This window comes from Bidens hawaiensis, unplaced genomic scaffold (genome assembly GCF_021521415.1).
Source record: "Bidens hawaiensis isolate Kalapana, Puna unplaced genomic scaffold, B.hawaiensis_p1.1 tig00007041_1, whole genome shotgun sequence".
In the NCBI taxonomy this organism is placed as follows: domain Eukaryota; kingdom Viridiplantae; phylum Streptophyta; class Magnoliopsida; order Asterales; family Asteraceae; genus Bidens; species Bidens hawaiensis.
The window spans coordinates 693,461-717,360 of NW_027491483.1; the positions used below are offsets into that span (position 1 = coordinate 693,461).

Consider the following 23,900-nt stretch of genomic DNA (forward strand, 5'->3'; position numbering starts at 1 on the left):
CCCCCTCCCCAAATCGCCCCTCTATGGTGTTCACTCCCCAAATTGCCCCCCATGTTGCCCATAGCGGATAGTCGTAGAGTTAAACGCACAACTTCAAATGAGAGCATATACGAGTTTGACCATTTATACTCTTTCTACAAGAAAATATACCAATAGGGACTAAGTTTTTTGTGGCCTATAGGACGACATGTCGTCTCTATTGATCTCAACAGTCTGTTGGGATGGCATGCTCTCTCCATAGGTTTCGTCTCTAGAAGCTTATCCCGACAAGTTACTTAGGTTATCTCTATAGGTTTCTGTTGAAATAACAAATAAAGAAAAAAAGGAAGTTTGGATCAGCTACATCATGTCCCTAAAATAATTCTTTGACCACCTACAATCAAGATCGGAAGTTTGGGCTGGTTTCTAGGATCTGCTAATTGACAGCAATCCTCTTTATTGTATTTCCATGTTTAGTAAAATGCAAAAGGCTATAAATCCCTGTACATGTACCCATCGAAATATACAGAAAAAATACAAGTATCTATTCATCTTCTTTAGCATTGTCTCTTATTATCATTTTAACATGGTATCAGAGCAGTGTTTGTAATCCACGTTCGTTGCTCATCATTTACCAGACAATATGTCAGAAGGTGACACCAACAGTTTGGCAATTCAGATTGCCAATCTCCTAAAGAATGTAGTTCAAACACAAACCCAAAACCAAGATCCCAAACCAAACCCTTCTGACCGCCTGAAACTTAGCCTAAAACTCACAAGCCAAAACTATCCCCTAAGGGCTCGTATGATACGAGTCGCTATATGGGGGAAATCGAAACATTTTTTGAATCATCTCACCAACCAACCACCAGATCCGAGATCCGACTGATGAGAAATATGATCAATGGGAGCAAGATGATCTCGTCATTTTTTCCTGGCTCATTCAGAATATAGAACCAGCCCTCGCTAGTAACCTAACGGAGTTTCCAACAGCGAAATCGCTATGGGATGCTCTCACGGTTACATATAGCAGCGGTAAAGACAAGCTTCAGACCTTCGATCTCCACGTTAAAGCAAACGAGTTCAAGCAGAATGGCGTACCGTTAGAAGAATTCTGGATCGTTATGCAAGGAATTTGGGGAGAAATCGAACGAATGGATCCAAATCCCATGACGTGCCCTACCGATATCCCCACATACAACAAACTAAGGTCAGAAAGTAAGTTGTTCCAATTCCTAAATGCACTTGACCGGAAATATGATTCCCTAAAAAGGGAAATACTCCGGTGGGATCCCTTGCCGTCAGCCGAGGCAGCGTATGCAGCAGTTCGGAAAGAAACTGCTCATCAAAACATCTTAGGGGCTGAACAACAAGGGGTAGCATCAGGATTAAGCACAACCATAGAAACCGATGGGGTAGGTCTCGTTTCAAAGGGTCGCCGGTCAGATCATAAATACATTCCGACATCATCCCGGATTGACAAGACCAAGTTGAAATGCGACCACTGTGGCATGTCAAAGCATACGAAGGAGCAATGCTTCCGACTGGTGGGGTATCCCGAATGGTGGTCAGATGGCCATAAAAAGGGAAGAGAGGGAAAGGCTGCTGCCGCCATGGCCGGACAAGAGACCGGCAGCAGCAGCGACGGCGGAGGCGACCGTCCGAAACCCACCGGAAAAGAAGGGTCTTGCAATCTGGCGGCTGTGAAGGAAGAGAAAGGGGAGGGCATCGCAGGTATAGGGTTTGGGAATTACCCCTTAAACCCTCCACTTTCTAAAAGCTCTGTTTTAAACCCTCAATATTTCAATTATGAAATTCTGGATTTTTTAAATAAATCCCAAGTTCAAGAAATAACAAAAATACCCCTCATATGTCTAATTCATTTAAAAGAGAAGGAAAAGAACCGTTTCATATAGGGGAAGCTAACATGGCGAACAAAATGGAGATAGTAATGATTCTTGGATATTTGACTGTGGTGCAACGGATACGATGACTTTTGAAATTTCCGATATGTGCACAATGTCAAATCCAAAAAAATCTCGAATTCATACAGCAAACGGAGAAGTTCTTCAAGTAAAGGGGGGAGGGACTATTCAAATTTCTCCTAACATGAAATTAAAAAACCGCCTCTACGTTCCCTCCTTGTCTCATAAATTGTTGTCTATTAGCCATGTTACTAAGGAACTAAATTGCATAGTTCTAATGCATCCCACTTTCTGTATTTTACAGGACATCAGGACGGGAACGATCATTGGGCGTGGTACTGAGCGTCAAGGGCTATACTACGTGGATGAAGTGACTCAGCAAGGTACTGTGATGCTTGCTCATGGATCTACGGATAGGGAGGCTTTGTTATGGCACCGAAGATTGGGTCATCCATCCACCGGTTCCTTGCATTGTTTGTTTCCTAGTTTATTTCCTTCAAATAAAATGTTGAACTGTGAGACTTGTGTTTTGGCCAAGAGCCATAGACATACTTTTAAATCAAACGATACAAAGGTTGATTTTCCTTTCACTTTAATTCATTCTGATGTGTGGGGACCATCAAAATTTGCGGGAGGGCAAAATTTCCGGTATTTCCTATTGTTTATTGATGACTGCACACGTATGACTTGGATCTACCTCTTAAAAAATAAATCCGAAGTTTTCACAAAATTCACAAGCTTTTGTACCATGGTGAAAGACCAATTCAAGAGAGATATACAAATTCTCAGATCCGACAACGGAGGAGAATTTGTAAATAACTCTATGAAACAATTTTCAAGAAAAGGGAATAGTTCATTAGACCTCATGCGCCCACACTCCTGAACAAAATGGAGTTTCTGAAAGAAAAAACCGTTTTTTGTTAGAAATAACTCGTGCCCTTATGATTGAATCACAAGTTCCTCAATATTTCTGGCCAGAAGCTCTTACCACAGCAACCTATCTTGTAAATCGTCTTCCAACTAGAGCCCTCAATTTTAAAACCCCATTGCAAGTGTTATCTAAATTTCATAAACCCCCTTCTACTCTAGTTCTTGAACCTCGTGTTTTTGGATGTTCTGTCTTTGTCCATATACCCAAGATAGAACGTTCCAAACTCGACTCATGTTCTGAAAAATGTGTATTTGTGGGTTATAGGATCAATCAACAGGGCTATCGGTGTTATAGTTCAAAAAGACGTCATATGTTCACTACTATGAACTGTGACTTTCTTGAAACCGAGTATTTCTACAATACTCAACACACTGGTCAGGGGGAAAAGGAGTATAATGACACAGTGAGTTGGTTGAAGTGGATGCCATCATCTGATATTCTCAATCACAGTACTGAGTCACCATCACAATCCACAACTTCAATGAATAGTACCACCAACAATGATCTTCCCAACCTGACGTCGGAGGTAAGTAACTCTCAAACTCAAGAAAATGTTGATTCTCTCACTAATGATTCTAATGTTGAAGCTACAGAAAATATTGAATCTCCAGTCTCATCTAACTATGAGGCTGAACAGATTCCATTACCCGATGAACAAGAGAATCCGGTTGAAGTTGAACCATCTGGTTATGTTCTACCTCCAAGAATCAACAGAGGCGTACCTCCAAAAAGATATACCCCTGAGAAGGAAGTTCGGAGTTCAAGATATCCAATGGCAAACATCACCAAAGGAAACTTATCAAAAGAAGCCCAGGCGTTTAACAAATCTCTATACTCTGAGGAGATTCCAACTTCCATAGAGCAAGCTCTAAACTCTAAACAATGGAGGGAGGCAATGGAAATTGAAATGGATGCACTAAATAAAAACAACACATGGGAAAAATGTGTTCTTCCTCCAGGAAAGAAACCAGTTGGGTGTCGATGGGTCTTTACTATAAAGCACAAGCCGGATGGAACCATTGAAAGATACAAAGCCAGATTGGTGGCAAAGGGATACACTCAAACATACGGAATTGACTCTTCCGAGACGTTTTCTCCTGTTGCTAAAATTGACACGATAAGGGTTCTTTTCTCAATAGCAGCCAACAAAGGATGGCCTCTCCATCAATTTGATGTAAAAAACGCATTCCTTCATGGAGAGCTTCAAGAAGAAGTTTATATGGAAGCCCCTCCTGGATTTTCAGATAAAAATTCCAATCCCGAAGAAGTATGCTGTTTGAAGAAATCCTTATATGGATTAAAACAGTCCCCTCGAGCCTGGTTTGGAAGATTTACTTTAGCCATGAAAAAATATGGTTTTAAACAAAGTAATTCTGATCATACTTTGTTTCTCAAGCAAAGAAATGGAGCTGTGACGTGTTTAATCATTTATGTTGATGATATGATAATCACTGGCAATGATGAAGAAGAAATTATAAGGTTAAAAACTAATCTGTTTGAGGAATTCGAAATGAATGATCTGGGAAGGCTTAAATACTTCCTTGGAATCGAAGTATTAAGGTCCAAACAAGGAATTTTTATTTGCCAAAAGAAATACGTTCTTGATCTACTGGCAGAAACAGGGATGATTGATTGTAAACCTGTAGAGACTCCTATGATAATGAATCAAAAAATCTATATGGAAGAAGAAGCTGAGTTAGCTGACAAGGAAAAATACCAACGGGTAGTGGGAAAGCTGATCTACTTATCACACACTCGCCCTGATATTGCTTATGCAGTAGGAGTCGTAAGTCAATTCATGCACCAACCACAGGTTGCTCATATGGAAGCGGTATGGAGAATTGTCCGGTATCTCAAAGGAACACCTGGCCATGGAGTTTTGTTCAAAACAAATGGGCACTTAGAAACTCAAGTGTATACTGATGCTGACTGAGCAGGAGATAAAGGGAATCGGAGATCGACATCTGGTTATTTCACTTTCGTCGGTGGAAATCTTGTCACTTGGAGGAGTAAGAAACAAAAGGTGGTAGCTCTTTCAAGTGCTGAAGCAGAATTTCGAGGGATAGCACGAGGTCTGGCAGAGATATTGTGGATACGGAAGCTCCTGACTGAAATTGGGTATCCTCCATCAGAAACTAGCAGAATCATGTGCGACAACAAAGCAGCTATCCATATTTCAGAAAACCCGGTTCAGCATGATCGTACAAAACATGTCGAGGTGGACAGACACTTCATCAAAGAGAAACTGGAAACGGGAATCATCGAACTCCCATTCGTTCGATCTGAAGATCAACTGGCAGATATTTTAACAAAGGCAGTTAATGGAAAGGTCTTTAATCACTGTCTTAACAAGTTGAGTATTGGAGATCCCACCACTGAACTTGAGGGGGAATGTTGAAATAACAAATAAAGAAAAAAAGGAAGTTGGGATCAGCTACATCATGTCCCTAAAATAATTCTTTGACCACCTACAATCAAGATCGGAAGCTTGGGCTGGTTTCTAGGATCTGCTAATTGACAGCAATCCTCTTTATTGTATTTCCATGTTTAGTAAAATGCAAAAGGCTATAAATCCCTGTACATGTACCCATCGAAATATACAGAAAAAATACAAGTATCTATTCATCTTCTTTAGCATTGTCTCTGATTATCATTTTAACAGTTTCATCTCCATAGATTAACTTCTAGAGAAGACTTGTTGTACAGACATTTATATATCAATTAGGAGAAGGACACGAGACGAAAATGTGGATAGAACGCTTTGAGTATGTTATATCATGTGTAACATCGTACAAACAATGCTCATATATCGTACCACATTAATTCATGTGAATGTGCAACATATATTTGATCATGCTGGCTTAGAGAACACGAGAAGCAGAAATAGTATTACTTACCAAATGAAAAACACATTGTATATCTGTATATTGACAAAACTAGGATGTCTTTGTAGTCATTATTTTAACCAAAATAACAACTTGGTTTTATCTTATGAATGGTTATGATTATCATAAAATAATTATAAAACATGCCTGAGAACTGTGGGACATGTGACTAGGAAATGTCAAATTGCAGGCAAATTCGAATATTTTGACAATACAAACATATATGAAGTGCCCGTGCGTCTAATTCACACTATGAAAGGCCTCTCTAAACCAATGTTGGTCATTAAAAAGATTCCATAAGTAGCAATTTGCAAGTTTGGTAAGCTGTCTGTCTAGACAAATTTCTTTCTTTTGTTCAACAAATTGGTTTCCCTACTTATAACGGCAAAGACCGATACAACCCTAAACTGTCGGTATTCAGATTGTTATCGATGTGAGTGAAAAACACCAAACAACTCCTATTCAATAAGAGATGAAGCGTTGTAATCCCAATGTACACAACGATTAAGGGAAACGAAATCATTTCTAATACTATACAGTAAACACCGTTTAACATAATAAAACAAATATAAACATAAGTCTTTTAAACCAAATAACTAAATAATAATTAGCTCTAAGTTGTATGATAGATCTTCAATATATGATGTTGTCAGCTGTCTAGACCTCTCATTTATTCAAGTAAATTGACTCACAGTACCCGGCCCTTTGATATTTCATATGAATGTAAATGTGTAACGGTGTTTCTATCGGGGACTACAACACAATTGTTAAAAATACATGTAAGTTTAAGCTGGAGCCCGTTGTCTAGGATTTGACTACATTTTGTTCGTATCGACATATGCAAGGCTTTTTTTTGTTAATTCTTACCTGTTACAAGATGATTCTTGAAAGAACATTCTCATAAAGTACTTGCTTCATTGAATGGATCGTTCAGTTTGGCTCGCTACTTCATTTGTTCATAGCAAGAGAGCATGGGTTACACTAGCTCGTATACAGAAAATGTATCATTATATACCTTTTAACATCTTAAGTGTGATTGTTTCTAAGAAATATCATATACAAAAGTGTGTAATAATATTTGCACTTATTAGGATTCTAAGCACTAATAATATTTGTTTTCTCGAAAAAGCCTCGATTTTAGAAACCGCTATTGGTCCACGGTCCACCCCCCCCCCCCCCCACCAAAAAAAAAATGGGTTGAGCAGATCATGTAATTTTCTATATCCCATCGTAGGGGGGGGGGGGGGATTTTCAAAATGAAACGATTGTATATATTTTGGGTTGAGTTTTAGGAAAAGAGAGAAACAAAGAAGTGGTTAAAAAAATAAAGATTACCTGCCTTTAGATACTATCTAAAACCCCACAACTAACATCATCAAGATTGACACTTCCAACGGTCTTACCGGATCACCTACTACGTACCTAGTGGCAGTAGAGCCTGATCTATCACCTAGATGAACTTTCATATTGTTGAATGCTATGGGCGGCTAGTCTTACATTTTACAACATGTTCCATATATATGTGTGTTACTTTTGCGGTTGGCCCTTAATTGTTTGAAGCAGGCATAGCAAATTCACCAGAAACAATAATTAAGTTAAGTTTGTGCAAATGACTTGGTTTCCACTACAACTATATGTCATGAATTTCAATCCCACGACTATTTCTCATAAAATATCACTAATTTGTGGTCAATGAATACACTAAAATGTTGTAACGGATTGTATTGTTGTAACTTGTAAGGATTATGGTTACACGAGAGGTGAGTTCATATAGACCTCCATATTACATAATTGACACTATACTAATACGACTATAACTATTGGGCTAATATGGACAACAATTTCATAATTCAAGTTTTCAGTTTTTAATTGACCTTTGATAAAAATCTCGAAAATTTATATTTTCCTTGAATGTGTCAATATTGAAAGGTAAAGGATTTAATACTTTAAAAGAAATAATCGGAATATGAATCAAACCGAAAGACCCCTTTACTGTTATGGTGGTTAAGAGAACGTATGATCACAACATCATGACTTGAATGTGGTTCATATTAAGGAAATCTGAAAGTAGTACTTGTTAATAGAACTCAACATAAAACAAATGTCTTTTATTTCTCACAAACGCTACAAAGATATATAAACCAGGATTTAACAATTAATAAAGTGTGAAAGTACAATATCAGTAACTTAAAGCACACATGTATAACAATATATTAAGAAACCACATATTATATTATCCTGGTTAACTTAGGCACACTTGAAGCCACTTGGGACTTTCTTGCCACAAGCATTAAGAAGCAGGCTAAGAGACACAGGAACATTCAGATTGATCCCCAAAACATTAGCTTTGATGGCGGTACATAGGCAAACCGCAGCCTCGAGGTCAGCAAGGCCTTGGATGAGGGCGCAACATGGTTTTACGGGTGGTGAACCCACTTCAACTCCAACCAACCCACCAAGCAGATTGGCACACACCCCTAGTTTCAAGGTGTCTTTAGGGCATGTAGCCTTATTTGGCTTAGGCTGCGGTTTTGGCTTCGGGGTGATTGGGCTACCGCAAGTCCCACAGCCACTCACCATGGCAAAAAAGAGCAGATTCATAGCTAGAAAGAGAACTTGTGAAGCATTGCTCTTTGAAGCCATTTGTAAACAGTGGTGACTATATATAAGAGAGTGTAATGATTTGTGAATGTAGAGCATGGGAATTGAAGGGTTTATATAGGTGCAAAATCTTGATGTGTGGTTCAAATTTGCTGGCTTTGAAAGGTACACTTCTGCATGTAAATGGTTACTTGCCGTGTTTTTGTATAGTATTTTTTTCTAGTTACATATCTATGGTAATTATTAACTTGTTATATCTAAGTGCTAGATTAATTGTGATTGTTAATTATTTCACCAATTATGATAGGAACAAAAAAAATTCAATATCAAAACGCTTAAAAAATTATTCTCTGGATTTACCATGTATACTTTTAGTAGTTACCATTTAACGTGTTTTAATAGTCCGGCATAAATAGTTACCGCTTAACATGTTTTAATAGTCCATCGTAACCGCACCATGATATTACATGTTTAGTCGAGATGAAGTGCCATCCTGCTTATAAAGAATGTTTCGTTCTCCTCCCCAACTTATGCGAGATATTACATGTGTGGCATATGGATTTATTTACATTTTTTGGTTGATGTAGAATTCAATCATTCAAGATTATTTTAGTTTGTTTTATTATTATTATTATTATTATTATTATTATTATTATTATTATTATTATTATTATTATTATTATCGTTATTGTTAAACCGAATAAACTGCCTATGTTTTCTTTTGTGTAATTGGCAGTATACTAACTTGCAGTCTCTTCAGAGTGCATATATATCATTTGTGCATATGAAGCAACAAAAGATGTAACTAAAAGATGGCCAAATGTTTGGATGTTAACTTGAAAGAAAACTATCTTGATCACTGGCCATTGGTCACAAATAAGTTTAACTCATGTCAGCCATATATGCCTCCTATGTTCTCAGTATAATTTGAGGTAGTTATATAATTTTATAGTATATTCAAGCAGGACAATATTGAGGTATCTCAAATTGCGGGATTGTGTCCAAAATAATAAGTCAACTGTCATCTCAATTCTCCATGGTTTAATTTCTTTTATTCACACCGAATAATTCTGTTTGGTTTTGTTCTTTTTGTTTCTTGTGCACATAAATTTGGGTCCATTCAATTTGTCTTCATAACAATATTCACGAACATTGATTTACTTGAATTTTTAAGCCTATAACATTTCCTTGACATATTAAAAGAAAAAAACCCTAGAGTTATATATTGTTGAAAAGTGATAACTAATAGGAGGGTGGTTAAGAACTTGAATGATGAGTTTTTATTTTTATGGAAGTGTTATTTATTTTTCTTATTATGACATATAATTAATAAGTTAATCGTTGTTAAGGTATTCTAAATGGCTAAATTTAAACTTGGAACGTGTTAACTCATATAGCTAAATGAGCCTTACAAGTTTTAACTAAGTTTTATAACAATTATGAGTGAACCCATATATTAGCCATCCAAGAGTCAATGGGTCAAGGATTAATATAAGGGACTCAAAACCAGCCATATGTATTAAATATATATTGACACCTTATAATATGTATATTGGAGGTTGGTTTAGGGTATAAATATAATCAGTTGAAATGATCCATGTGAATGAGTTTTATGCAAAATACTGGCATATTTGACATAAAGTATGTGGACTTCAAAAACACAATGAATTAGAAAAGTAAATCAAGAAACATGATCCTACGGGCAAAGGAGATTATTACATGAGTGTAAGTATGTGAGTATATGTAACTCCGTTAAGCGGTTTAGTTGAATGTGATCAATTGCGTTGATTATAATGTGTATGAGATTGCTTGTTAAATTACATAAGAATTTGGTGCATTTTGTGCTATATGTTGTTTGAATTCTCATAATTAGAGAATAATGAATCACAATGGTGTATGTGATAAAGAGGAGAATCACAATAGAGTATGTGATGATTAAAAAAACATGAATCACAATAGCGTAAGTGGTATGTTATATGATCACTAATTACAAGCGATTAATGGAATCACTGTTATGTGACTCAAAGTTAGATGTTAATGATGATCAAAGAGTTACAGAAGATATATTTTGTTGTATTTGAGTCAGATTGTAATGCCAATAGTTTACTTATGTTGAAATGGTGATTAAAAAGGATAATAGCCCAAAAACCTTTTAAGGGAATCAATATAGTACGCCCAAGAGGGTACCATACGAAGCACGGTAAGTTTGTATGCCCAAGGAGTACGATGGCCATACACGAATCAAATTAAAGCGGTGGTCTGGCGTATTGTACATTGATGGTGAGTTTTCTGATGTTAAGATTTGGGCTTGGGTTTATTACTTGTGTTTATTAACATGTAATCTCACTTAGCATTGCTATGTAATTGTTAAATCATATAATTTAAGGTAAAACGTCATTAATGGAAGGTTAGGTAAATGTCAAACTAAACCTATTATGTTTCAAAGTAGTACTATACTATTGGTTTTAGATAAAGGTTTTTGAAGAGTACTTAAGTTTGCACAAGGTTGAAATCATACTTTTGTATGATCGTTATATAACATAATTAGGACTAATTAACGCGGTAAAATACTAAGTTTAAATATATACGAGTGTTACAATTTTGTTGCATTTTCTTTAACTGTTTGAATTTTTTGTACTCTCAACAAAAGTTATATAATTTATTAAGTTATCCGGATTGTTGGACCGGTCAGATCAATGAACCGATAGAGTGATCGGTTATAGCTTGGTTAATTTATGAGATTTCAGTTTGTTATGTGCCTACTTTAAATACATGCATGTCATGTTTATTATATTTTATTTATTTGTGTTATTTAGTGGAGTAGTGGTGATAGTTATTAAGTAGTGGGTCGGTTATGTATTTTGGCTATATAAAACACTAGTTCTTATGTGTTAGGATTATGAATGAAATTATGAAAAATTAGTCTAAGTCTCTATCTATTTTCTAATCTGGATTTCCGTCTATTTTCTTTGGCCATTTGGTTTTTCGGGAAACGTGTAAGCCAAACTCTGAAGGCGGCATGAGTCTGATTAAGATATATAGTGTGGCCAGAGTGGGACAACGTGACTCTCCAAATTGAAAACGTGTTCTAAGAAAAACACATATCATTATATCATTATGTTGATGTGTCTTGTATACCGGAAGATGTGTAGAATCGTCGTTGACTTAAAAATTCAAAGTTGAACTTCATTAATTTGCCTCGACATGATACGGTTGATTCATGGTCAAACCATGCCATTAATTCTTGTGTTTAATTCTTTGAAACTCATTTAGCTCTTAATGAAGTTGACTGGCGATTAGTAACACAAAAATAAATTTGTGAAAACAATTTAGATTGATCTATGTAAATAAACAACTTAAACATAACACAATATCTTAGCTAAGGATTCAAACAATACAAAACTGATCTAAAAATCAAATTGTGAAAGCAAAAAAAAAAAATTGACTTACGTGAAGTCGATTGATCTATATACGCTTAATTTTTAAGGAGTGGAACATTTGGATGACATGACAAGGAGTTAAACTTTTGCTACATTGAAGCAACCTTACATTTGGAGAAAAGCACGTATGGACATGTGGGTATCTGGCAAGGTGGTCACGCCAAGGAGGTTAACGTTTTTTTTTTCTTTTTGTTCACCTTGTTCCAGTTGCAATAATGAGTTGTAGCAACTTGTACATCTTTTTTTTTTTTTTCCGAACAACAAATTTATTTCAGTTTGGAAAGAATTTGACCCCACCATTTTCAGTTCGAAAATGTGAACACCATACCACTAAAACTTGTACATCACATTTAATTTTAGATTTATATTATTTTAAAAACATTATATTTAATGTATGTTATACACAATTTATAGAAATTTATTTACTATAGTGTATTCTTTACTTACAATAAGGTAATTCAATCAAGTTGTATATATAAACTATTAATGCACTTTTTGAATAATTTTTTCTTATAAAAAAATTGTATATACTTAACGATATAATAATAACATATACTTTTAATATTATTTTAAATAGTCTTCACTGATTTTAATAGTACGTTCGAAAATAGAAAATAACCAACCATAAAAGAGTTTGATTATTACAAAACATAAAAGTAGAGATGATGTGAAATAAAAGTATTAACGTTGCCTGACCAGAGTGAGGCACCAGGGCTCTCTGAATTTGGTGAGCTCGGTAGCCGAAATACAAAAAGTCTTCATTCTAAAAATAATAATATTCATATAGTTTAGAGAGAAAATAGTATTTTTTTTTATATATTTACAAAAATCTAATGTAACAGAAAATAGTAATTATGATGTATTTATAGAATTTAATACGATAACTGATAAAATATTTATCACTATAATAATAATTTTATCCGTATGGTAAAAAGACATTTTAAAAAGTTTATATACTTCGAAATGTGTTATGTTGGTGGCTATAAATGATAAAGTCGGTCTTGGTCTTGGTCTTGCCTCACTATAAATACTCTCAACTGCCTTCAAACCAAAGTCTTTGTTACTCTTCAATCACATCACTAAAAACACAACACAAACATATTATTTTAAGGAAAACCAAATCATGGTTCTCTCCGAACCTGATGAATCCCAGGTTGTTGCAACCCTGCCCGATGCTTGTGACTACAAAGGCCTGCCCGCTGCCCGTTCCTCCACCGGCGGTTGGACTAGCGCCGCCATGATATTAGGTCCACCGGTGACACTTTATATCCTTATATTATATGAATAATAATAATAATAATAATAATGTTATTATAAGTTATAAGTTATAATAATAATATTATGAGTTATGACCATGTGATTTGATATATATATATAGGGGTGGAGGCATGTGAAAGGCTAACGACGTTAGGGATCGCCGTTAACTTGGTGACATACTTAACCGGTACTATGCATTTAGGAAACGTTCACGCGGCTAATGACGTTACTAACTTCATGGGTACCTCGTTTATGTTATGTCTCCTTGGCGGTTTCGTCGCCGACACCTTTCTCGGCCGCTATCTTACCATTGCTATATTCACCGCTGTTCAAGCAACGGTCAGTGTATTTTGTGTTTTTATTTAGTGGCGCAGCTTGTTAATTGTTTTAACGTTTGTTTTCTTAAGTTAGGATAGGAGAAAATAGAAAGATTCCATACAAAAATATTATTTATCTTATAATTATTAGTTTATATATGATGGCGTAGATAATTGTGTGTTTCCTTTTATTTCCTTAAATTACGATAAAAGTGGAAAAATTGGATAGAATATTAATATTATTTATTTGATACTTGTTAGTTTATGTATTTAGTTTATACATGGTGGCGCGGATAATTGTGTGTTTCCGTTTATTTCCTTAAATTACGATAGTAATAAAAATATTCTGTAGAATAAAAACATTTCGCTATTGTTCAAGCAACGATCAGTATTTTTAGTTTATAGATATCGGCACAACTTATTGTCTGTTGGCCTTTTATTTCCTTAAATTACGATAAGAGAAGAAAAAGAAAGTTTTCATAGAATAATATTATTTATATGATAACTATTGGTTTGTATATGGCAACAAAGCTAATTGCGTGTTCGCCTTTTATTTCCTTAAATTACGATAGTAAAAGAAAAAGGAAATAATCTATAGAATAAAACCGTTATGTTAATTACTATTTAGTTGATCGTTGTAGTTTATATATAACAGTGCAGCTTATTGTCTGTTTGCTTTTATTTCATTAAACTAAAAACGTTATGTTTGATTATTATTTATTTGATGATTATAGGGTGTTGCAATCTTAACGGTCTCAACCGCCATTCCAAGTTTACAACCACCAAAATGCACCCAAGCTCCGGGTACATGCGTTCCAGCCACCGGTTTCCAGCTAGCCGTACTATATGCCGCATTGTACCTAACCGCTCTAGGAACCGGAGGTCTCAAATCCAGCGTGTCAGGTTTCGGGTCAGACCAATTCGACGAGACAAACAAGGCAGAAAAGGCCCAAATGACTACATTTTTTAACTGGTTCTTTTTCTTCATAAGTATCGGGTCACTAGCTGCGGTTACGGTTCTAGTATACATACAGGATAACCTCGGGCGACGATGGGGGTACGGGATTGTCGCGTGTTCAATTGGGGTCGGGTTGGTTGTGTTCTTGTCGGGGACCAAACGGTACCGGTTCAAGAAACTAGCGGGTAGTCCTTTAACTCAAGTAGCGTCGGTTTTTGTTGCGGCGTGGAGGAAACGGCATTTGGCGATACCGTCGGATTCGTCGGTTTTATTCGATGTGGATGATGTTATTATTATTACCGAAGATGTTGGGAAAGTTAAGGAGAAGTTGCCCCATAGCAAACAGTTTATGTAAGTCACATTATCTTGTGTTATTAATTTGTTTTAATAAATGTGTTGTTATGTTATAAAATACACATCCAAACAAATGGGGTGTCTGTTGGATATCACGAGAACTTAAATTGGACCAGACTGTTGTTGACAGTGGTTTTGGATCTGAATCTTGGACTGTTGTGTTTTGACTAGAGGTGTACAAAACCGGTTTATAAATCGAATCGGTTTGGTCAACGGCTAGTCGAAACCGGTTTGACTCAAACCGGTTCGGTTTATAAACCGGTTTAGAAGCAAGATAGGCCGGCCTGGTCACGTCGGTTCGGTTTCTAAACCGGTTTTTCTCAAACCGGTTCAGTTTTAAAACCGGTTTGGTATATCTTAAGGGGAACCAGTCCTAAAACTGGCGGTTTGGGTCGGTTTGGGTGAAACCAGTTTTAACCCAAACTGATTCAGTTCGGTTTTCCTAAAACCGGTCCAAAACCGGTTTTTTTGTGCACCTCTAGTTTTGACTGTTTGTCAGGGTGTAAATGAGCCGAGCTCGGCCTGTTTTGACTAACTAGAGCTCGTTATTTTTTCAAGCTTGGGTTCGACTCGTTTATTAATGATTAATTAATTAATATACTTTTTTTTTATTTTGATGTCTTTTGAGATAAACCTTAAACGAGTCGTAGCTTGTGTCGGTCTCGGCTGTGTATCGTGAAATTAATACATAAAAGTTCAAAAGAGGTAAAACTTATAAATACGCAAGGCTCGTTAACGCTCGACAACTCGACAAGCCTAAACGAGCTTTGCATAGTGCATACAAGTCTTGAGCTCGGGCTTGATTACTAGACGAACTTTATTTTAAGGCTTGGGGTCGACTCGAGCTCGAAAAAGCTCGATTCTTTCAAGCTTTTTATTGATTCGAGCTTAAATAACTCGTGAACAGCTCGACTCATTTACACCCCTAAATACCTTGTAGTAAACTGTTACTCTGTTAGTATTGTAATTAGTTAATCATGATTATTATTATATGTTTGTTTCTATGTTTGTAGTTTTCTTGACAAGGGGGCAATCAAGAATAATGAAAACTTTGGTGAAAATTTGAAGGTAAACAAATGGAGTCTTTCTACATTAACAGATGTGGAAGAAGTGAAGATGGTGATCACAATGGCACCAATTTGGGCAACCACAATAATGTTTTGGACAATATATGCACAAATGACAACTTTCTCGGTGTCGCAAGCGACTACCATGGACCGCCACATCGGGAAATCATTTCAAATCCCTCCGGCTTCCTTAACAGTGTTCTTCGTCGGCAGCATTCTGTTAACAGTCCCGGTGTACGACCGTGTCATTATCCCACTCGCAAAACGGTACCTTAAACACCCGCAAGGGCTAACCCCTCTTCAACGCATTGGCATCGGGCTAGTGTTATCCACACTAGCTATGGTTTCCGCTGCGTTAACCGAGATCAAACGCTTGCATACGGCTCGGTCTCACGGGTTGGTTAACGACCCGTCGAAGGTGGTCCCACTTAGTGTGTTTTGGTTGGTTCCACAGTTTTTCTTTGTGGGGTCGGGTGAGGCGTTTACTTACATTGGTCAGCTTGATTTCTTTTTAAGAGAGTGTCCTAAAGGGATGAAGACTATGAGCACCGGGATGTTCTTAACCACGTTGTCGTTGGGGTTCTTTTTTAGCTCGTTGTTGGTGACCGTCGTGCACAAGGTGACCGGTGACCAGGACCCGTGGATAGCTGATAATTTGAACCAGGGGAAGCTTTATAACTTTTACTGGCTGCTTGCTGGTTTAAGTGTTTTGAACATTGTGTTATATCTATTAGGAGCAAGATGGTATGTTTATAGAGAGCATAGGCTTTCTAGTCAGTAAGTTATTTGTGTAACCACAAGATGATGATGAACAATTAATCTTTATTTTTATTTAAATAACTTTTATAACTCATATAGCTAATTAACATGATTTATGATTTTCTATTTTTTCCCACCATTTATCAAAATTTAATACCAAATCATATGCACTATTTAAATCTAACATACATGGAAGGTTGTTTTAGTTGGCTCATCATCTGCTGCTTGAATCATTCATTTGTTCACTAAATTCACCAAATATGTCCAGACAACCGTCCCAGTTACTGGCCTCTCGTTTCTCCCAGTATCCGCCTACGTAGCGGTAGGTCCCGCTCTCGCCGTCTTTTTCAAACCATCGCGCTTTCCATCCGTTTTCTTGTAACTTTCTTGACTGCAAAGTTTAAAGCAAAGAATGGTAAATATTAATTTTAGGATACTACTATGTATTGATAATTAAGTTTAGCTGTGGAGATTATTATTATTGTTACCATTCTCTGTCGGGTCTCGAGACGTAGCTTTTCAGCGTTCGCCATGTCATACTCTCCGTTCTCCAAATGGCGTTGGTCCGGCCTGAGTCGTGAATCGGTAGGTGGAAGCTTCTCCTTAACAAACACCAACAATAATCAGAACAATGTAAACATAATATGCATTTTTTCAATCAATACTACCTTCAATCCCGGAGTCAACTCGTTTAATGTGATAGCAAACGACGTTAAATTGTATCGAGTGAGATTAACAGGAGTCATAGTCCTCTGCCACAACAGTTTTGCATCACTTGCATCCTTTTGTTTAACTCCATTTATGTAATACATGCTATCATCCCACTTCCCGAATAACGTTGAGTGTTTTTTCCCACTAACATCTTCAACAAACCCGTGCACCTGTCGGGGATTCCGTTCAAGAATAGACTGTTCTTTGAACTTAAGTTTGCACGAGTATTCTCGGTTACCGCGTATATGCATCGTTCCGTGATGATCACAGTAAACTTTACCCAAAATAAGGTTATAAATGCTGGTTGTCACCTTGCTCCACTGGAAAACCTCACCGTCGTCAAACTCTAACGTAAGAACACCAAGCGGGTCGAGCTGAATTGATCGACCCCAGAACTTCGTTCGGATGTTGCTGTCACCCCAGAATTTCCACCCTTTACCTTCAGAGTGGCACGCGATTAGAGTCGGGTGGTGACTAACCTGTAAAAGGAACATAACGGGTCAGAATGGGTCAAACTAAAAAAAAAGAAAATGATTGAAACGGGTCAAAACGGGTTGAACTTTCTCGAGTTTTTTTTTTATTATTATATATGGAACAAGAAAAACAGAGGAAACTTTTTAGTATTTTTTACTTTTTAAGTTTTTGATTTATATTTCAAGTTATAATTTTTTAAATATTTTTTTTGCATTTTTTGGTGACGGGTTTCTGAAATCTCAACCCATTTTGACCCATTTCAAAACCCCTCACCAAAAAATTCAAAAAAAATAATTAAAAAATTATAACTCGAAATATAAATCAAAAACTTAAAAGGTAAAAATATTAAAAAGCTTCCTCCGTTTTTCTCGTTCCATTAAAAAAAAACCCGAGAAATGTCAACCCGTTTTAGTCATTTATTTTTAGTTTGACCCATTCTGACCCATTGTATACATTTTAATACAACCCATTCAACCTAATGGGTCACATTTGCCACTTTAACTTAAAGGCCAACATACCTTTTCGGAGAAGAAACGAACTCCTCTTTCGGGGTAATCAGCTTCATAAGTTTCGCCTAACAATGGGTTGAACGGTTTGCAGTGTCGTCCTTCTGAAGACGCGTAACCAGAAACCGCGAAAGCAGCTACATTTAACATTCTTTGGAGACTGTTTCCTTGTTTGCCATGGTGGTAAGCTCGGTCTAGAAGGTACGAGTATTCAAGGTCTTCAAAGCACTTTTGAAGAGAGGATATAGGCTCATTAAAATAAACGGGAAGACATACGCGCGTGAGATCTTTTCCAACATTGTCTTTGATCAGAGACCATAAACTAACACCCTTTTCTTTCTCAGCGGGATCGGGAAGCTTCTTTCTCCTTAAAAGTTCACACTCGGCCATTTGATCGGGTTGAATGTTTAATTCGGGAAAACAATCGTGCGTGTCATAGAAGTATGTATCCTCATCTTCTGAACAGTCTTCAAGCTCTTGTTTCTCAATGTCATCAGATGATTCGGTTGTACTCCATTCTGAAATTATTACAACATGCAAAACCACATCATGTTGATAACTTGATATCATAAGTTCATAACATGATTGTAATTTATAACGTATGTATATACACTTATACAGCATACCACTATATTTTGCACCGCGCAGGTCTGAAAATTCCTCTTGTTCGCCTTCAATATTAGCAGCCTGATACATAAAAAAAGATACTTGCTTGATAATATATATATATATATAGGATATTACAGAACTCTTAAATTATTTAAGAACTTGAAGAAACCCTTGAAAACTAACGTTTTTTATAAAAAAATTTGTATGTTAATATTATTTGAGTGTAGTTTTATCATGTTTTATATCTATATTTACGATTACAATTTTGAAAAATTAGTTTTTATACATATCTATGTTTTTTTTTACACATATGTAAATTTGTTAGTACATAAATTTTAGACATATATAAATTGTGACTATTATATGTAATAAAATAATTTTTTTATATAAAATATGATAAAACTACTCTTAAATAATGTTAATATATAAAAAAAATGTAAAAAATTGTTTGGTTATTAAGAGTTCTTAAATGATACCAACCCTATATATATATATATAATGATCAAATACAGGTAAACTGTATACAACAACCGAGGTGATCAGGTAACAAGAAAGAACACCAGCAGTTGCTGATCAATGTGCTTCATTGACAATATTTAACTTCCTTATTCTACCTTGTACATATTCAGGAACTGTCTTTAAATAAAATTTATTAACTAGTGTTGATTCAATAACTAAGTATTTAACTAAAAATGGAACCTAAACTAGTTTACCAATAGTTGTTTCTAACAAACCCTTATCACGATTTACAAAATCACGAGTTTTAGCAAGAACCGTAAAGATTGTAAAAATATAATAATTTGGTACTTGAATCTTGGTCTTGAACATATATATGTCAATATGGAACAACTGAGCATATGACATGCTACTATAATCTAACAAGGTACAAATAGGCTCTTGGTGAATTATTGATTGCTAGAAAAGTAATAAGATCACTACAATCACATGGGTGGGCCTTCAATTTTTACACACTTTTAGGATGTTAAAAGTTGCAGTTCTGATAATATCCAGAAACTTTGTTCACATTAACCTACTGGTCCAACTTGCAGATATCATTTGAAGTAACGCACATAATTAACGCTTCATATTAACATTAACATACCTCTAACTGTCTCAACTTGTCGAGCAAACTCGAACGCTCTTCACAAAGAAGTTTAATTTGTTCTTGTATGACAGAAAACTCCAAGAGCATGATCTGCTCACAGTCCTTTACAAGTACCTCATTGATACCTTCTTCGAGTAGGCGTTTCTTTAGGCGTTCAGTTGATAACGATATGTCAGTCGGTACAACAACAGACGGCTTATCGTTTAATTGTCTTAAAGTGAATAGATTTTTGGTTGATGCCAATGCTTCAATCCAGGCAACCCTCTCTTTCTTTGAACTAGTTCTCAGATGAAGTGTCTTTGTTGCTGTAAATATGTAAAATCTTTTATCATCTGATATACTCTCGCGAAATGACGACACCTGTTCAATAATAATTACAACACTTCAGCAACATTTTAAGTTAGCAAGAACACCTCCAAGCAAAAGAATTGCTTTAAAGTTCTAAACTATGCAAGATACTTGCTTCAAGTAACAAAAAACTTTTAAAATGGACTGCTGATTGATGTAACACTTTTAAATGTAATTAATCAGACTAATCTGAGTGATTATCCGTATTCCCGAGTCCTTTTTAAGAAGGCAAGTGGAAAAAAATGGAGGTTGAAAGAAAAAAAAAGGAAAATTTTTAATAATTTTCCCTCCTAACTTCCTTCAAAAATCTTTTAATTTTTTTTTACAAAATTTTTTTAACTCATTAAATACTTCTTTCAAAATACATAAATTCAAAAACGATTACAATAAAGTGGCAGGCAAACGGGCAACAATCTTTAATTTCTTTTCCTATTGTTCGAACGGAACATGAAATTAAATTATATCTTTCCTTTTCCCTCACTTTCTTTTCTCTCGTTAATTCTCTTTCCTTTCTTTTCTTTCGTTTATCAAACACAAGAACACTAGTACGAATCACAAAAGACGAACAATTTTCCTATATCTATCCTCTGCAAATGAATCTAAACTATACAAGATTCTTGCTGCAAGCAACAAAATTTTTTATTTTTTAGAAATAGAATGCAAATTAATGTAAACCTTCTGAAAGTAATTAGTGAGACTAATCTAAGTGATTACTGCATTAAGATCACAAAAAGATGAAAAAAAAACTGAGAAAAAGAACAATTAGCAAATCAGATTAAACATAGCAGTTTTATATAACACATTGTACTGCATATCCTTGCATATATTATGTAAATCATGAATCAATCAATCAATCAAAAGAAACAGATGATTAAACATATAAACTCACCAAAAGACAAGATCTAAACTTGCAAACTCTCACACAGATTTAATTCAACAACAAAATAGTGTGCAGTAGTAGCAGTGACCACAAAATAAAGCCAGGCTGCTATGTGGCCCTATAATATGCCCCGCACAAACAATCCAGTAATAATGAATAATGATAATTTGAAACTATTTTCTATATTAGTATCTATGTGTACCTACTTAAATAAATAGTTAGATACTAATATTGTACATTTATACATGTATTTTATCATTGACTGGTCAACTGGGGATGAGCTTAGATATCTAGATATTCATGGCGGCATGGGAAAGATGTGTAAATTATGAATGGGGAAATGACCAAAATACCCTTTCGACCGACTTCTTTTTACTATGTCTACGCGAAATCCCGTTTGGATCATCGACTTTTTAATCATTAGTCGACGGTATTGTAAGCCAACCAGATGTTGTCACATGTCATTATATTGCCCGGCCGATGGTTTTTTTTTTTTTTGAATCTCATCTGACGCCAAAAGAATCTCTTGAAAAAACAAAAATCTCTCGTTTGGCGCCAAAATAATCTTGTAAGATGACAAAATAAACTCGTTGAGCGGCATCTTGTCGGACGTCAAAAAAATATAACCAGGCCAAAAAAATCTCAACGGACATGACAATAATCAAATGCCAAAATAAAATCATCAAAAAATCTCAACAAACGCCAAAATAATCTCGTCGGCAGCCAAAAAGATCTTGTCAATGCCAAAATAAACTCGTTGAATGTCAAAAAATCTTGTTAGACGCCAAAATAACCTTGTCGAATTCCAAAATAAAATGTCAAACGTCAAAAACTCTCATCAGACGCCAAAATAAACGCGTCAAACATTAAAAAATCTTGTCACATGCCAAAATAATCTCACCATATTCTAAAATAAACTCATCAAACGTCAAAAAAAAGCTCGTCAGACGCCAAAATAATCTCGCCACACGCCAAAATAAACTCGTCAGACGCCAAAATAATCTCGTCGAACGCCAAAACAATCTCATCCTTCTACGAAACCCATTGTCCAAATTTCCCATCAACTAATTACTAAAATTCAACAAACCAATGGGATTTCACATTAACATATATAAATATTCAAATATAAACTAGGATTGAGTTTGAAAACTGCTTATTGCCTTATCAGTTTTTTCAAAAGGCAATTTTGAAAAGCCAGGATTTCGGGCTTTTAGAAAACTGTTTTTTAACCCTTTCAAAAAATAAAAATAATTTTTGTGACCACCAAACATAGGAGGTGTTTTCTAACTCAATCCTAAACAGACTCTAAGATTAATAACTTAAAACTAACTTACCTTACACCGGTCATATGGACATTTCGGTCATTTCCTAATAACTTAAAACTAAAACCTCTAAACTAATTACCTTAAGATGAACACCACCTACGGTTGATTTATAACCCTTATTATTATTATTATTACACCGTCTACTACTCCCACACCGATCCATATCACCAATAAACCTGACGTCATCTCCGGCCATCATCTCCGGCTGAACCACCTTCGAGTACGTCAGCACGCCGTTACGTAACACGATCCACCGAGACCTCCATCCCTTGCCGTAATTCGTCCACTTGTATAAAACTCCAGCGAAACTCCGGCTGCCGGAGCACGATTCAGATGACGTCATTCCGCCGGCATTGACGTCGGATCTCGTTAACTTTAATCTCACCTCCGCCGCCGCGGAATATGACCGTTGTAGCTCCGGCGAGTGGTCTCCGGCCGCCGGAGTTTCTAAGGATATGCAGCATAACGGATGCAGCTCTTTTACTCGCATTATGTGTGTATTTATTATTATTACTATGTTAGGTACACGGGTTTACCAGGTTAGGTACACGGGTTTAACAGGTCTAATTTTATGAGTCAAAAACGTTTGAAATTTTGATAACAAAAAGGCATGATAAACAAATTTGCTTATTAAATTAAAAAAAAAGTACAAACATACATTACATTTAAAAATAAAAAGTTATAAAAGCATAATTAATCAAGTGCATAATGCTGGTAATACTAAAAGAATTCAATAAATGTTTTAACTATATTTATGAAAAAAAAAATCATATGTTTAATAGTGTCTTGGAGAACATTAAAGGCGAGCTCTCATTGCTTCTTTGCGCACGGCTCTCGTTGGGTTTCTGCTCTATCTCATAGCATTTGTTCACATCCAATAATGTCAAAGTTGGAATAAAAGTTACAGTGTGGGCATTTCATGTTTGCTAAACAATTATGTATGAAAATGTTAGTTCAAAATACGCGACTATAATGATGTGTAGAAACAACAATCAATAAAGCATGTATGTTAATAATAAATTTGATAGGTAATGAATTCAACAATTTACCTGAATGGTTTCAAGACCAATTTAGATTACCAATTGCATCATCAAGTTAAACACCCACAACTAAACTCAAGAAACTAAAATATATAAAACATTAGTTCAAATTATATTACTATAATGACGTATAGAAAATTGTTTTGCTGAAGCACAATGCAATAACTAATGAATTCGATAATTTACTTGAACGGTTTCAGGATACCACTTGTTTTGCATTATCAAGTTGACTGTCCATAATAACCTTTAAAAAACGAAAGTATAGTAATCAAGAACATAGAGGTGAGAAAATTAACAAAAATTTGAAAGGAAGGTCAATTAGTAATCGGGTACTAAATCGCAGGTACTAAGTCACAAAGTAACTTTTTTTTGTTAATATCGTAATCGGGTCAATTAGACCCGATTTCAATTAGTTAACGCCTAATCTTT

The 23,900-nt window shown here is 35.6% G+C and overlaps 2 protein-coding genes and 1 pseudogene across 2 annotated transcripts; 1 reads left to right on the top strand and 2 right to left on the bottom strand.

Moving 5' to 3' along the window:
• Window positions 1-7,925: 7,925 nt before the first annotated feature.
• Window positions 7,926-8,412, bottom strand: LOC143634320 (14 kDa proline-rich protein DC2.15 pseudogene; annotated as a pseudogene).
• Window positions 8,413-12,658: 4,246 nt separating this feature from the next.
• On the top strand, window positions 12,659-16,643 carry LOC143634322 (protein NRT1/ PTR FAMILY 6.3-like). The gene is made up of 4 exons (XM_077102439.1): window positions 12,659-13,008; window positions 13,140-13,357; window positions 14,070-14,644; window positions 15,661-16,643. Exons 1-4 carry the CDS (start codon window positions 12,885-12,887, stop codon window positions 16,493-16,495), a joined length of 1,752 nt encoding a protein of 583 aa, XP_076958554.1. The 5' UTR covers window positions 12,659-12,884; the 3' UTR covers window positions 16,496-16,643.
• Window positions 16,566-22,931, bottom strand: LOC143634321 (oxysterol-binding protein-related protein 2A-like). Its single transcript, XM_077102437.1, has 7 exons — window positions 22,511-22,931; window positions 19,876-20,238; window positions 18,791-18,851; window positions 18,177-18,682; window positions 17,142-17,663; window positions 16,962-17,075; window positions 16,566-16,864 (listed from the first exon to the last, which is right to left on the bottom strand). The coding sequence occupies exons 1-7, from the start codon at window positions 22,919-22,921 to the stop codon at window positions 16,688-16,690; spliced, it is 2,154 nt and encodes a 717-aa protein (XP_076958552.1). The 5' UTR covers window positions 22,922-22,931; the 3' UTR covers window positions 16,566-16,687.
• Window positions 22,932-23,900: the final 969 nt, after the last annotated feature.

Coding starts and splice junctions, on each gene's coding strand:
- LOC143634322 (XM_077102439.1), top strand. CDS start 12,885: ATGGTTCTCTCCGAACCTGATGAATCCCAGGTTGTTGCAACCCTGCCC. Junction 13,009..13,139: donor TAGCGCCGCCATGATATTAG/GTCCACCGGTGA, acceptor ATATATATATAG/GGGTGGAGGCATGTGAAAGG. Junction 14,645..15,660: donor CCCCATAGCAAACAGTTTAT/GTAAGTCACATT, acceptor CTATGTTTGTAG/TTTTCTTGACAAGGGGGCAA.
- LOC143634321 (XM_077102437.1), bottom strand. CDS start 22,921: ATGCGAGTAAAAGAGCTGCATCCGTTATGCTGCATATCCTTAGAAACT. Junction 20,239..22,510: donor TAGGTGGTGTTCATCTTAAG/GTAATTAGTTTA, acceptor ATTATTGAACAG/GTGTCGTCATTTCGCGAGAG. Junction 18,683..18,790: donor GCGCGGTGCAAAATATAGTG/GTATGCTGTATA, acceptor TAATAATTTCAG/AATGGAGTACAACCGAATCA.